General features: G+C 45.0%; 1 protein-coding gene across 1 annotated transcript in view; it reads left to right on the plus strand.

Annotated features, from left to right (window-relative positions):
* SCUBE2 (signal peptide, CUB domain and EGF like domain containing 2) overlaps window positions 1-15,298 on the plus strand; it is a 74,506-nt gene that overhangs the window by 36,812 nt on the left and 22,396 nt on the right. The window contains exons 7-10 of the mRNA XM_075838178.1: window positions 362-436; window positions 1,195-1,311; window positions 3,396-3,518; window positions 3,928-4,044. Coding sequence (XP_075694293.1) covers window positions 362-436; window positions 1,195-1,311; window positions 3,396-3,518; window positions 3,928-4,044 — 432 coding nt within the window. The remainder of the gene's footprint in view (window positions 1-361; window positions 437-1,194; window positions 1,312-3,395; window positions 3,519-3,927; window positions 4,045-15,298) is intronic.

Below are 15,298 nucleotides of genomic sequence, written 5' to 3' on the forward strand. Positions count from 1 at the left end.
GATGCTGAGTATTTTAATCATGAACTGCAGTCTTAATTCTGCTGGTTATTATTGGAAACCGTCAGCAAGCTTGTGGACAGAGACCTCCCTAATAGCTTAGTTAATCTCTTTTAATGCAGAGTTAACTTTCTTTACATGAAGTAACTGTACGACGTTGCCTGTTGTAAAGATGACACTTCCCAGAATGTAAATCACCAGAGCAAGTTCTGTGCAGACACTGAACAAGCAGGGAATGCTGGGAGATCTCAGCTCTGTTCTTTGTCTTCTTTTAGATACTCAGTTTTGGAAAGTTTATTTGATGTCTGGTAACTTTCTAGTTGTTTCAAAATTGACTCAAACGTTGGTCTCTTTTATCCACCAGAGAAAGAGGAATCTGACAGCAACGCAACGTCCGTGGCTGAGATGGACAAGAGGGTGAAGCGCAGGCTGGTCATGGGTAAGATAGCGGAGGCCCTATACAGGGATATACAGTAACCTCTGGACGGGCACTAACGTGTTACATGTGAGCCGAGTTTTTTTGGGGTTGTCACGTATGATAATCACTTTTTTCAACTATCCCGGGTCTGGGGAAAATGCGACTGGAGAGGGGAAATGTATTACATGCCAGTCAGTCAAATGGCTCATAGAGGGGATTCCCATGAGCATGACCCTCCTCTGTGACATCCACACGTCCTAATAGGACATGTGTAAAGCGGTGGTTTTTATTAAAAGCATTAACTGTTATCATTTCATGTATGCCCAGCTGGTTTTCCTGGATTACAAACATATGGCTGCATTTTCCCATACAGCGCCACCCCTGCTGCATGGTTACTTCTGGTATTGCAGCTCTTCCATATTCACTTGAATACCAGACACAGGCCATGGATAAGAGTGGCGCTGTTTCCCATACAATCACTTTAAAGTACCCAAATTTAAGACGTTCTCTCCCTAAATTTATTGTATACAAAAACACGATAATTCTGGCAGCACTGCCGGTCCTCCTACTCCTCCTCTTCACAAAAAAAATCTCAATTCTTCAAAATCTGCTGATATGTAAAGGTTTCTATGGTAATGAGATTGCCCAAAGATCACTATCCCACATTTATGTGCTTCAATAATGGTGACTGTCACTTTAAATCTTTAAGGCAAGAGATTGTGCGATATTAAATATTTTATAAATGAATCGTCCTGATAATGACTCCTCTGTCTCCTCAGAAACGTGCGCTGTTAATAACGGCGGGTGTGACCGGACGTGCCGGGACACATCGACGGGTGTACGCTGCAGCTGTCCTGTTGGATTTACGTTGCAGTTTGATGGCAAGACGTGTAAAGGTGAGCGAGGCGGCAATTAAGTCTGGGAACAGCCGTCGGCGGCAGGCGGAGCGGGTCCGAACGTTATGTTCTGGGTTCAACTTGGATTTGGCACTTTGGTGTCTTTGCCAAAGTGAGACGGTTCCATCCAAATTGAGAATGAGTTAGGGCATGCCCCCACATGGCGGATTTCCTCCGCAACTGTCCGCATCAATGCCGCACAGAATCTGCGTTGCAGATTCTGCTGCGGATCTGCACAAAATGTGCAGTACATTGATGCGGACTAGCTGCTGCGGACTGCGGGAAAAGTGCTTCCCTTCTCCCTATCAGTGCAGGATATCAGTGCAGGATAGAGAGAAGGGACAGCACTTTCCCTAGTGAAAGTAAAAGAATTTCATACTTACCGGCCGTTGTCTTGGTGACGCGTCCCTCCTTCGGCATCCAGCCCGATCTCCCTGGATGACGCGGCAGTCCATGTGACCGCTGCAGCCTGTTATTAGCCTGTGATTGGCTGCAGCCGTCACTTAGACTGAAACGTCATCCTGGGAAGCCGGACTGGAGACAGAAGCAGGGGGTTCTCGGTAAGTATGAACTTCTATTTTTTTACAGGTTGCTGTATATTGGGATCGGTAGTCACTGTCCCGGGTGCAGAAACAGTTACTGCCGATCGCTTAACTCTTTCAGCACCCTGGACAGTGACTATTTACTGACGTCTCCTAGCAACGCTCCCGTCATTACGGGAGCCCCATTGACTTCCTCAGTCTGGCTGTAGACCTAGAAATACATAGGTCCAGCCAGAATGAAGAAATGTCAAGTTAAAAAAGCAAGACGCATCCGCAGCACACATAACATGTGCATGACAGCTGCGGACTTCATTGCGGAACTTTGAATCTCCATTGAAGTCAATGGAGAAATTCCGCCATGAGTCCGCCACTGCTCCGCAACAGACAGAGCATGCTGCGGACACCAAATTCCGCTCCGCAGCCTATGCTCCGCAGCGGAATTTTACGCCTCGTCTAAACGAACACTGCTAAATTAAAGTGTAAGTCAATGGACAAACGGCTCCGCTGCGGATTAACGCTGCGGAGTGTCCGCAGCGGAATTTAAGTGAAATTCCGCCACGTGTGAACCCAGCCTTAAAGCGCCGGATTTGGGCGTGATTCTCGTACGGAGAAAGATTTACTCCATCTATGAAGTTGCGCTTTAGTATATCAGATACCCTGCCTCTAAATAAACCGTTTTATTCACTTTTTAGCTTTGAACAAGTCTAAGAATTTATTTAAAAAAAGAAAAAAACACCACCACCTAGTGGACAGATTATCATGTCATTTTGTGGATTTTTTAATGCTTCGATTGACCATCTGCATCTCTCTTAGTAGAATTTATTAGATTATAACAATTCTCTCCCGTAGTAGTGTGGGGCATCCGTTTCAGCACACGTAGCGCTATTTGTCACGCCGGACACCATGGACGCCTCAGTGCTCTGCCAGATTCGTTTTACAATGGATACTACTGGCGCCTGCCGGACCCCTTTGACTTACATTGCCTTATAATAACATGCCCGGGGGGGTCGGTCGGCAGACAATAGAGTACAGTTCATGGTCTCCAAATAAGATCTGCCGGTCTAAAGGCCCTTTTACACGGGCCAATTTTCGGACAAGCGAGCGAATGAACGGCCGTTCCCGACCAACTGTGTAAACAGCGCAACGTTCAGGTGATGAGCGAGCGAAACGCTATGGTTTATGTAGCCGAAAATATTATCGTTGTCGGCAGCAGATCTACCTATGTAAACAACGACCTGTATGGGGACAAGTGGTCTTAGTAACGATCGCTCGGCCCCATACATTACTGATCATCGCTCCTTGTGAAAGGGGCAACGAGCGGCGATCGATGAGCTTTCTCGTGGATCGGCGCTGGCTTTCACGGCCAATATCGGCCTGTGTAAAAGGATCCGTATTCTAGACCGTGTTCTCCGACCTGTGGCTGACCCATATTGTGCTGCCCACACTGATGATGCCCCCTGTCATCCCTGCCAGCGTCTCTGTACAGTAAACCCCAGGAGAAATGACTCCGCAATGTCTCTTCGTGACTTGTTTTCTTTTCAGATGTTGATGAATGCCAGAGCAACAACGGAGGGTGTGATCATTTCTGCAAAAACACCGTGGGCAGCTTTGATTGCAGCTGCAGAGCGGGGTATAAATTACTCACAGACGAGAGGTCCTGCCAAGGTAGGCACTGCCAATGACTGGCATGAAATGTAACAATGGAACAGTAAACGTGACCAGCACTGCAATGTTACCCAGGAAGATGGGGGAGGCTGATGAAGTGCACTCAGTAGTGGTCACTCCTCCCCCAGTGCATGATGGTACTGAACTTCACAATTATTTAGAGACTGACCCTAATTCTGGGGGTCCACGTGGACCCTGATATCTTCTATGTATAACATATATTGGTTGGAAATGTCCCTGTATCAGTGGATGGAGATGTCATGAACTGACAGGCTTAATATCCGCCAACATGGCCGCTTCCGGTGAAATGGTCTCATTTCTTAAAAGAAGAGACGTTCAGCGCCAAGTGACCGGGGCATATTATCTGTCTCTAATGATGATATTCTGAGTGATCGCTGTTTTCTTGCAGATGTTGATGAATGCTCCTTCGAACGAACATGTGATCACACCTGCAATAATTATCCTGGATCATTCGCCTGCACGTGTGACAAGGGTTACACTCTGTACGGACTAACGCACTGTGGAGGTAGGTGTGCGGGTAGTAGTGGGGGAAGGTGTGCGGGCAGATGAGTGGGGGAAGGTGGGCGGGTAGTAGTGGGGGTAGATGTGGGGGAAGGTGTGCGGGCAGATGAGTGGGGGTAGATGTGGGGGAAGGTGTGCGGGTAGTAGTGGGGGAAGGTGTGCGGGTAGTAGTGGGGGAAGGTGTGCGGGTAGATGTGGGGGAAGGTGTGCGGGTAGATGTGGGGGAAGGTGTGCGGGTAGATGTGGGGGAAGGTGTGCGGGTAGTAGTGGGGGTAGATGTGGAGAAAGGTGAGGGAGTAGATGTGGACATTGATGTGTGGGATTAGATGGGGTAGATGTGGGGGTAGATGAGCGGGTAGATGTGTGGGGGTAGATGAGGGGAGTTGTGGGGTAGATGAGGGTAGAAGTAAGATTCTGAATTTAAAGGGTTCTTCACTTTGAATAACCTCCATTCAGGGGAAAGATTCTCCCTATGATGAGCTGATTACGGGGGTCTCGGCTGTTATCACCAGGTGAAGGGCCCGACAATTCTTCCGTTTCTCTACAGTAAAGTATGACCGGTGTATTACGTGGGGTTGAATAAAGTAATTGGCCGCCCCTGTAATACACAGACAGGCCAGGTCATGGGGGTCCTCGCTCGGTGACAGACCCCCCTCCTCTACTACTTCTATGTGATATGATGGGGCTTATATGGAGGGAATATCCAGCATGCAGTGATCTCCACAATGTCTTCTTCGGGCTGCGCTCTCTGTCAGCAGAGATCTGGGATGTGCATTATTGGGGGGTGTTTTCCACACAGTAAATTTCCGAAATGGCTGATAACAAAGAACAATAGTTTATACCCAGCGTCATGGCCCGGGGGTTCTACAACCTGACGCGCTTTAGTTATGTGAGTGCTGGGAGTTGTATCTTCACAACAGCCGGAGGGCCACAGGTGCAGACCACTGACCATCTCTGATATACACACACTCACACACATATATATATACCACCCTGTGCCCGCTGCAATGCCCCTGTTTGTGTGCGTCTCCGATACTGCGGGCCAGAAGCTTCACTTACCGGTCCTGCGCACAATGGCGATTACAGACAATTATCCCTGAAAGTTTTGGATCTCGTTAACACGTCCAGAACATTTCCTATGAGCGGCGTCTCTGGGTAAACGTCGGCTATTTATACCGGACTCCGGGGAGACTGTGCGCAGGAGAATTACACTGAGTTTATTATACTGGAGGAGCAAGCCGTGGATTCACTGGAGGGTGACACATTATTCATTCCCAGGTACACAAACCGCGCTGTGATGTCACTAAACACACATGCGATATAGTGGAATTATCCAGCAACATTCTGCAGATTGGTAGAGAAGTCAGTGGTGTAATAATCTGCAGGATATATCACTATGTATCTGTCAGGAGGTAGAGGAGCAATGTTCTGCAGATCTATAGAGAGGTCAGTGGTGTAATAATCTGCAGGATATATCACTATGTATCTGTCAGGAGGTAGAGGAGCGATGTTCTGCAGATCTGTAGAGAGGTCAGTGGTGTAATAATCTGCAGGATATATCACTATGTATCTGTCAGGAGGTAGAGGAGCGATGTTCTGCAGATCTGTAGAGAGGTCAGTGGTGTAATAATCTGCAGGATATATCACTATGTATCTGTCAGGAAGTAGAGGTGCAATGTTCTGCAGATCTGTAGAGAGGTCAGTGGTGTAATAATCTGCAGGATATATCACTATGTATCTATCAGGAGGTAGAGGAGCAATGTTCTGCAGATCTGTAGAGAGGTCAGTGGTGTAATAATCTGCAGGATATATCACTATGTATCTGTCAGGAGGTAGAGGAGCAATGTTCTGCAGATTGGTAGAGAAGTCAGTGGTGTAATAATCTGCAGGATATATCACTATGTATCTGTCAGGAGGTAGAGGAGCAATGTTCTGCAGATCTATAGAGAGGTCAGTGGTGTAATAATCTGCAGGATATATCACTATGTATCTGTCAGGAGGTAGAGGAGCGATGTTCTGCAGATCTGTAGAGAGGTCAGTGGTGTAATAATCTGCAGGATATATCACTATGTATCTGTCAGGAGGTAGAGGAGCAATGTTCTGCAGATCTGTAGAGAGGTCAGTGGTGTAATAATCTGCAGGATATATCACTATGTATCTGTCAGGAGGTAGAGGAGCAATGTTCTGCAGATCTCTAGAGAGGTCAGTGGTGTAATAATCTGCAGGATATATCACTATGTATCTGTCAGGAGGTAGAGGAGCAATGTTCTGCCGATCTGTAGAGAGGTCAGTGGTGTAATAATCTGCAGAATATATCACTATGTATCTGTCAGGAGGTAGAGGAGCAATGTTCTGCAGATCTGTAGAGAGGTCAGTGGTGTAATAATCTGCAGGATATATCACTATGTATCTGTCAGGAGGTGGAGGAGCGATGTTCTGCAGATCTGTAGAGAGGTCAGTGGTGTAATAATCTGCAGGATATATCACTGTGTATCTGTCAGGAGGTAGAGGAGCGATGTTCTGCAGATCTGTAGAGAAGTCAGTGGTGTAATAATCTGCAGGATATATCACTATGTATCTGTCAGGAGGTAGAGGAGCAATGTTCTGCAGATCTATAGAGGAGGTCAGTGGTTTAATAATCTGCAGGATATATCACTATGTATCTGTCAGGAGGTAGAGGAGCAATGCTCTGCAGATCTGTAGAGAGGTCAGTGGTGTAATAATCTGCAGGATATATCACTGTGTATCTGTCAGGAGGTAGAGGAGCGATGTTCTGCAGATCTGTAGAGAGGTCAGTGGTGTAATAATCTGCAGGATATATCACTATGTATCTGTCAGGAGGTAGAGGAGCAATGTTCTGCAGATTTGTAGAGAGGTCAGTGGTGTAATAATCTGCAGGATATATCACTATGTATCTGTCAGGAGGTAGAGGAGCAATGTTCTGCAGATCTGTAGAGAGGTCAGTGGTGTAATAATCTGCAGGATATATCACTATGTATCTGTCAGGAGGTAGAGGAGCAATGTTCTGCAGATCTGTAGAGAGGTCAGTGGTGTAATAATCTGCAGGATATATCACTGTGTATCTGTCAGGAGGTAGAGGAGCGATGTTCTGTAGATCTGTAGAGAGGTCAGTGGTGTAATAATCTGCAGGATATATCACTATGTATCTGTCAGGAGGTAGAGGAGCAATGTTCTGCAGATCTGTAGAGAGGTCAGTGGTGTAATAATCTGCAGGATATATCACTATGTATCTGTCAGGAGGTAGAGGAGCAATGTTCTGCAGATCTATAGAGAGGTCAGTGGTGTAATAATCTGCAGGATATATCACTATGTATTTATCAGGAGGTAGAGGAGCGATGTTCTGCAGATCTGTAGAGAGGTCAGTGGTGTAATAATCTGCAGGATATCACTATGTATCTGTCAGGAGGTGGAGGAGCAATGTTCTGCAGATCTCTAGAGAGGTCAGTGGTGTAATAATCTGCAGGATATATAACTATGTATCTGTCAGGAGGTGGAGGAGCAATGTTCTGCAGATCTGTAGAGAGGTCAGTGGTGTAATAATCTGCAGTATATATCACTATGTATTTGTCAGGAGGTGGAGGAGCAATGTTCTGCAGATCTGTAGAGAGGTCAGTGGTGTAATAATCTGCAGGATATATAACTATGTATCTGTCAGGAGGTGGAGGAGCAATGTTCTGCAGATCTGTAGAGAGGTCAGTGGTGTAATAATCTGCAGTATATATCACTGTGTATCTGTCAGGAGGTGGAGGAGCAATGTTCTGCAGATCTGTAGAGAGGTCAGTGGTGTAATAATCTGCAGGATATATCACTATGTATCTGTCAGGAGGTAGAGGAGCAATGTTCTGCAGATCTCTAGAGAGGTCAGTGGTGTAATAATCTGCAGGATATATCACTATGTATCTGTCAGGAGGTAGAGGAGCGATGTTCTGCAGATCTGTAGAGAGGTCAGTGGTGTAATAATCTGCAGGATATATCACTGTATCTGTCAGGAGGTGGAGGAGCAATGTTCTGCAGATCTGTAGAGAGGTCAGTGGTGTAATAATCTGCAGGATATATCACTATGTATCTGTCAGGAGGTAGAGGAGCAATGTTCTGCAGATCTGTAGAGAGGTCAGTGGTGTAATAATCTGCAGGATATATCACTATGTATCTGTCAGGAGGTAGAGGAGTAATGTTCTGCAGATCTGTAGAGGTCAGTGGTGTAATAATCTGCAGGATATATCACTATGTATCTGTCAGGAGGTAGAGGAGAAATGTTCTGCAGATTTGTAGAGAGGTCAGTGGTGTAATAATCTGCAGGATATATCACTATGTATCTGTCAGGAGGTAGAGGAGCAATGTTCTGCAGATCTGTAGAGAGGTCAGTGGTGTAATAATCTGCAGGATATATCACTATGTATCTGTCAGGAGGTAGAGGAGCAATGTTCTGCAGATCTGTAGAGAGGTCAGTGGTGTAATAATCTGCAGGATATATCACTATGTATCTGTCAGGAGGTAGAGGAGCAATGTTCTGCAGATCTCTAGAGAGGTCAGTGGTGTAATAATCTGCAGGATATATCACTATGTATCTGTCAGGAGGTAGAGGAGCAATGTTCTGCAGATCTCTAGAGAGGTCAGTGGTGTAATAATCTGCAGGATATATCACTATGTATCTGTCAGGAGGTAGAGGAGCAATGTTCTGCAGATCTGTAGAGAGGTCAGTGGTGTAATAATCTGCAGGATATATCACTATGTATCTGTCAGGAGGTAGAGGAGCGATGTTCTGCAGTCTGTAGAGAGGTCAGTGGTGTAATAATCTGCAGGATATATCACTATGTATCTGTCAGGAGGTGGAGGAGCAATGTTCTGCAGATCTGTAGAGAGGTCAGTGGTGTAATAATCTGCAGGATATATCACTATGTATCTGTCAGGAGGTAGAGGAGCAATGTTCTGCAGATCTGTAGAGAGGTCAGTGGTGTAATAATCTGCAGGATATATCACTATGTATCTGTCAGGAGGTGGAGGAGCGATGTTCTGCAGATCTGTAGAGAGGTCAGTGGTGTAATAATCTGCAGGATATATCACTGTGTATCTGTCAGGAGGTAGAGGAGCGATGTTCTGCAGATCTGTAGAGAAGTCAGTGGTGTAATAATCTGCAGGATATATCACTATGTATCTGTCAGGAGGTAGAGGAGCAATGTTCTGCAGATCTATAGAGGAGGTCAGTGGTTTAATAATCTGCAGGATATATCACTATGTATCTGTCAGGAGGTAGAGGAGCAATGCTCTGCAGATCTGTAGAGAGGTCAGTGGTGTAATAATCTGCAGGATATATCACTGTGTATCTGTCAGGAGGTAGAGGAGCGATGTTCTGCAGATCTGTAGAGAGGTCAGTGGTGTAATAATCTGCAGGATATATCACTATGTATCTGTCAGGAGGTAGAGGAGCAATGTTCTGCAGATCTGTAGAGAGGTCAGTGGTGTAATAATCTGCAGGATATATCACTATGTATCTGTCAGGAGGTAGAGGAGCAATGTTCTGCAGATCTGTAGAGAGGTCAGTGGTGTAATAATCTGCAGGATATATCACTATGTATCTGTCAGGAGGTAGAGGAGCAATGTTCTGCAGATCTGTAGAGAGGTCAGTGGTGTAATAATCTGCAGGATATATCACTGTGTATCTGTCAGGAGGTAGAGGAGCGATGTTCTGTAGATCTGTAGAGAGGTCAGTGGTGTAATAATCTGCAGGATATATCACTATGTATCTGTCAGGAGGTAGAGGAGCAATGTTCTGCAGATCTGTAGAGAGGTCAGTGGTGTAATAATCTGCAGGATATATCACTATGTATCTGTCAGGAGGTAGAGGAGCAATGTTCTGCAGATCTATAGAGAGGTCAGTGGTGTAATAATCTGCAGGATATATCACTATGTATTTATCAGGAGGTAGAGGAGCGATGTTCTGCAGATCTGTAGAGAGGTCAGTGGTGTAATAATCTGCAGGATATCACTATGTATCTGTCAGGAGGTGGAGGAGCAATGTTCTGCAGATCTCTAGAGAGGTCAGTGGTGTAATAATCTGCAGGATATATAACTATGTATCTGTCAGGAGGTGGAGGAGCAATGTTCTGCAGATCTGTAGAGAGGTCAGTGGTGTAATAATCTGCAGGATATATCACTATGTATCTGTCAGGAGGTAGAGGAGCAATGTTCTGCAGATCTGTAGAGAGGTCAGTGGTGTAATAATCTGCAGGATATATCACTATGTATCTGTCAGGAGGTGGAGGAGCGATGTTCTGCAGATCTGTAGAGAGGTCAGTGGTGTAATAATCTGCAGGATATATCACTGTGTATCTGTCAGGAGGTAGAGGAGCGATGTTCTGCAGATCTGTAGAGAAGTCAGTGGTGTAATAATCTGCAGGATATATCACTATGTATCTGTCAGGAGGTAGAGGAGCAATGTTCTGCAGATCTATAGAGGAGGTCAGTGGTTTAATAATCTGCAGGATATATCACTATGTATCTGTCAGGAGGTAGAGGAGCAATGCTCTGCAGATCTGTAGAGAGGTCAGTGGTGTAATAATCTGCAGGATATATCACTGTGTATCTGTCAGGAGGTAGAGGAGCGATGTTCTGCAGATCTGTAGAGAGGTCAGTGGTGTAATAATCTGCAGGATATATCACTATGTATCTGTCAGGAGGTAGAGGAGCAATGTTCTGCAGATCTGTAGAGAGGTCAGTGGTGTAATAATCTGCAGGATATATCACTATGTATCTGTCAGGAGGTAGAGGAGCAATGTTCTGCAGATCTGTAGAGAGGTCAGTGGTGTAATAATCTGCAGGATATATCACTATGTATCTGTCAGGAGGTAGAGGAGCAATGTTCTGCAGATCTGTAGAGAGGTCAGTGGTGTAATAATCTGCAGGATATATCACTGTGTATCTGTCAGGAGGTAGAGGAGCGATGTTCTGTAGATCTGTAGAGAGGTCAGTGGTGTAATAATCTGCAGGATATATCACTGTGTATCTGTCAGGAGGTAGAGGAGCGATGTTCTGCAGATCTGTAGAGAGGTCAGTGGTGTAATAATCTGCAGGATATATCACTATGTATCTGTCAGGAGGTAGAGGAGCAATGTTCTGCAGATCTGTAGAGAGGTCAGTGGTGTAATAATCTGCAGGATATATCACTATGTATCTGTCAGGAGGTAGAGGAGCAATGTTCTGCAGATCTGTAGAGAGGTCAGTGGTGTAATAATCTGCAGGATATATCACTATGTATCTGTCAGGAGGTAGAGGAGCAATGTTCTGCAGATCTGTAGAGAGGTCAGTGGTGTAATAATCTGCAGGATATATCACTGTGTATCTGTCAGGAGGTAGAGGAGCGATGTTCTGTAGATCTGTAGAGAGGTCAGTGGTGTAATAATCTGCAGGATATATCACTATGTATCTGTCAGGAGGTAGAGGAGCAATGTTCTGCAGATCTGTAGAGAGGTCAGTGGTGTAATAATCTGCAGGATATATCACTATGTATCTGTCAGGAGGTAGAGGAGCAATGTTCTGCAGATCTATAGAGAGGTCAGTGGTGTAATAATCTGCAGGATATATCACTATGTATTTATCAGGAGGTAGAGGAGCGATGTTCTGCAGATCTGTAGAGAGGTCAGTGGTGTAATAATCTGCAGGATATCACTATGTATCTGTCAGGAGGTGGAGGAGCAATGTTCTGCAGATCTCTAGAGAGGTCAGTGGTGTAATAATCTGCAGGATATATAACTATGTATCTGTCAGGAGGTGGAGGAGCAATGTTCTGCAGATCTGTAGAGAGGTCAGTGGTGTAATAATCTGCAGGATATATCACTATGTATCTGTCAGGAGGTAGAGGAGCAATGTTCTGCAGATCTGTAGAGAGGTCAGTGGTGTAATAATCTGCAGGATATATCACTATGTATCTGTCAGGAGGTGGAGGAGCGATGTTCTGCAGATCTGTAGAGAGGTCAGTGGTGTAATAATCTGCAGGATATATCACTGTGTATCTGTCAGGAGGTAGAGGAGCGATGTTCTGCAGATCTGTAGAGAAGTCAGTGGTGTAATAATCTGCAGGATATATCACTATGTATCTGTCAGGAGGTAGAGGAGCAATGTTCTGCAGATCTATAGAGGAGGTCAGTGGTTTAATAATCTGCAGGATATATCACTATGTATCTGTCAGGAGGTAGAGGAGCAATGCTCTGCAGATCTGTAGAGAGGTCAGTGGTGTAATAATCTGCAGGATATATCACTGTGTATCTGTCAGGAGGTAGAGGAGCGATGTTCTGCAGATCTGTAGAGAGGTCAGTGGTGTAATAATCTGCAGGATATATCACTATGTATCTGTCAGGAGGTAGAGGAGCAATGTTCTGCAGATCTGTAGAGAGGTCAGTGGTGTAATAATCTGCAGGATATATCACTATGTATCTGTCAGGAGGTAGAGGAGCAATGTTCTGCAGATCTGTAGAGAGGTCAGTGGTGTAATAATCTGCAGGATATATCACTATGTATCTGTCAGGAGGTAGAGGAGCAATGTTCTGCAGATCTGTAGAGAGGTCAGTGGTGTAATAATCTGCAGGATATATCACTGTGTATCTGTCAGGAGGTAGAGGAGCGATGTTCTGTAGATCTGTAGAGAGGTCAGTGGTGTAATAATCTGCAGGATATATCACTATGTATCTGTCAGGAGGTAGAGGAGCAATGTTCTGCAGATCTGTAGAGAGGTCAGTGGTGTAATAATCTGCAGGATATATCACTATGTATCTGTCAGGAGGTAGAGGAGCAATGTTCTGCAGATCTATAGAGAGGTCAGTGGTGTAATAATCTGCAGGATATATCACTATGTATTTATCAGGAGGTAGAGGAGCGATGTTCTGCAGATCTGTAGAGAGGTCAGTGGTGTAATAATCTGCAGGATATCACTATGTATCTGTCAGGAGGTGGAGGAGCAATGTTCTGCAGATCTCTAGAGAGGTCAGTGGTGTAATAATCTGCAGGATATATAACTATGTATCTGTCAGGAGGTGGAGGAGCAATGTTCTGCAGATCTGTAGAGAGGTCAGTGGTGTAATAATCTGCAGTATATATCACTATGTATTTGTCAGGAGGTGGAGGAGCAATGTTCTGCAGATCTGTAGAGAGGTCAGTGGTGTAATAATCTGCAGGATATATAACTATGTATCTGTCAGGAGGTGGAGGAGCAATGTTCTGCAGATCTGTAGAGAGGTCAGTGGTGTAATAATCTGCAGTATATATCACTGTGTATCTGTCAGGAGGTGGAGGAGCAATGTTCTGCAGATCTGTAGAGAGGTCAGTGGTGTAATAATCTGCAGGATATATCACTATGTATCTGTCAGGAGGTAGAGGAGCGATGTTCTGCAGATCTGTAGAGAGGTCAGTGGTGTAATAATCTGCAGGATATATCACTGTATCTGTCAGGAGGTGGAGGAGCAATGTTCTGCAGATCTGTAGAGAGGTCAGTGGTGTAATAATCTGCAGGATATATCACTATGTATCTGTCAGGAGGTAGAGGAGCAATGTTCTGCAGATCTGTAGAGAGGTCAGTGGTGTAATAATCTGCAGGATATATCACTATGTATCTGTCAGGAGGTAGAGGAGTAATGTTCTGCAGATCTGTAGAGGTCAGTGGTGTAATAATCTGCAGGATATATCACTATGTATCTGTCAGGAGGTAGAGGAGAAATGTTCTGCAGATCTGTAGAGAGGTCAGTGGTGTAATAATCTGCAGGATATATCACTATGTATCTGTCAGGAGGTAGAGGAGCAATGTTCTGCAGATCTGTAGAGAGGTCAGTGGTGTAATAATCTGCAGGATATATCACTATGTATCTGTCAGGAGGTAGAGGAGCAATGTTCTGCAGATCTGTAGAGAGGTCAGTGGTGTAATAATCTGCAGGATATATCACTATGTATCTGTCAGGAGGTGGAGGAGCGATGTTCTGCAGATCTCTAGGGTGGTCAGTGGTGTAATAATCTGCAGGATATATCACTATGTATCTGTCAGGAGGTGGAGGAGCGATGTTCTGCAGATCTGTAGAGAGGTCAGTGGTGTAATAATCTGCAGGATATATCACTGTATCTGTCAGGAGGTGGAGGAGCGATGTTCTGCAGATCTGTAGAGAGGTCAGTGGTGTAATAATCTGCAGGATATATCACTATGTATCTGTCAGGAGGTAGAGGAGCAATGTTCTGCAGATCTGTAGGGAGATCAGTGGTGTAATAATCTGCAGGATATATCACTATGTATCTGTCAGGAGGTGGAGGAGCAATGTTCTGCAGATCTATAGAGAGGTCAGTGGTGTAATCTGCAGGATATATCACTATGTATCTGTCAGGAGGTAGAGGAGCGATGTTCTGCAGATCTGTAGAGAGGTCAGTGGTGTAATAATCTGCAGGATATATCACTATGTATCTGTCAGGAGGTAGAGGAGCAATGTTCTGCAGATCTGTAGAGAGGTCAGTGGTGTAATAATCTGCAGGATGTATCACTATGTATCTGTCAGGAGGTAGAGGAGCGATGTTCTGCAGATCTGTAGAGAGGTCAGTGGTGTAATAATCTGCAGGATATATCACTATGTATCTGTCAGGAGGTAGAGGAGCAATGTTCTGCAGATCTGTAGAGAGTTCAGTGGTGTAATAATCTGCAGGATATATCACTATGTATCTGTCAGGAGGTAGAGGAGCGATGTTCTGCAGATCTCGAGAGGTCTCTGGTGTAATAATCTGCTGGATATATCACTATGTATCTGTCAGGAGGTAGAGGAGCGATGTTCTGCAGATCTGTAGAGAGGTCAGTGGTGTAATAATCTGCAGGATATATCACTATGTATCTGTCAGGAGGTAGAGGAGCGATGTTCTGCAGATCTATAGAGAGGTCAGTGGTGTAATAATCTGCAGGATATATCACTATGTATCTGTCAGGAGGTGGAGGAGCAATGTTCTGCAGATCTGTAGAGAGGTCAGTGGTGTAATAATCTGCAGGATATATCACTATGTATCTGTCAGGAGGTAGAGGAGCAATGTTCTGCAGATCTGTAGAGAGGTCAGTGGTGTAATAATCTGCAGGATATATCACTATGTATCTGTCAGGAGGTAGAGGAGCAATGTTCTGCAGATCTGTAGAGAGGTCAGTGGTTCAATAATCTGATGGTCTCCCCTTACATTAAGGGGTTAAACCATGGATATCGCACCCTCTTCAGAATTAAAGTATCAGT

The sequence above is a fragment of the Rhinoderma darwinii genome, chromosome 9 (genome assembly GCF_050947455.1).
Source record: "Rhinoderma darwinii isolate aRhiDar2 chromosome 9, aRhiDar2.hap1, whole genome shotgun sequence".
NCBI classification, from domain to species: Eukaryota; Metazoa; Chordata; class Amphibia; order Anura; family Rhinodermatidae; genus Rhinoderma; species Rhinoderma darwinii.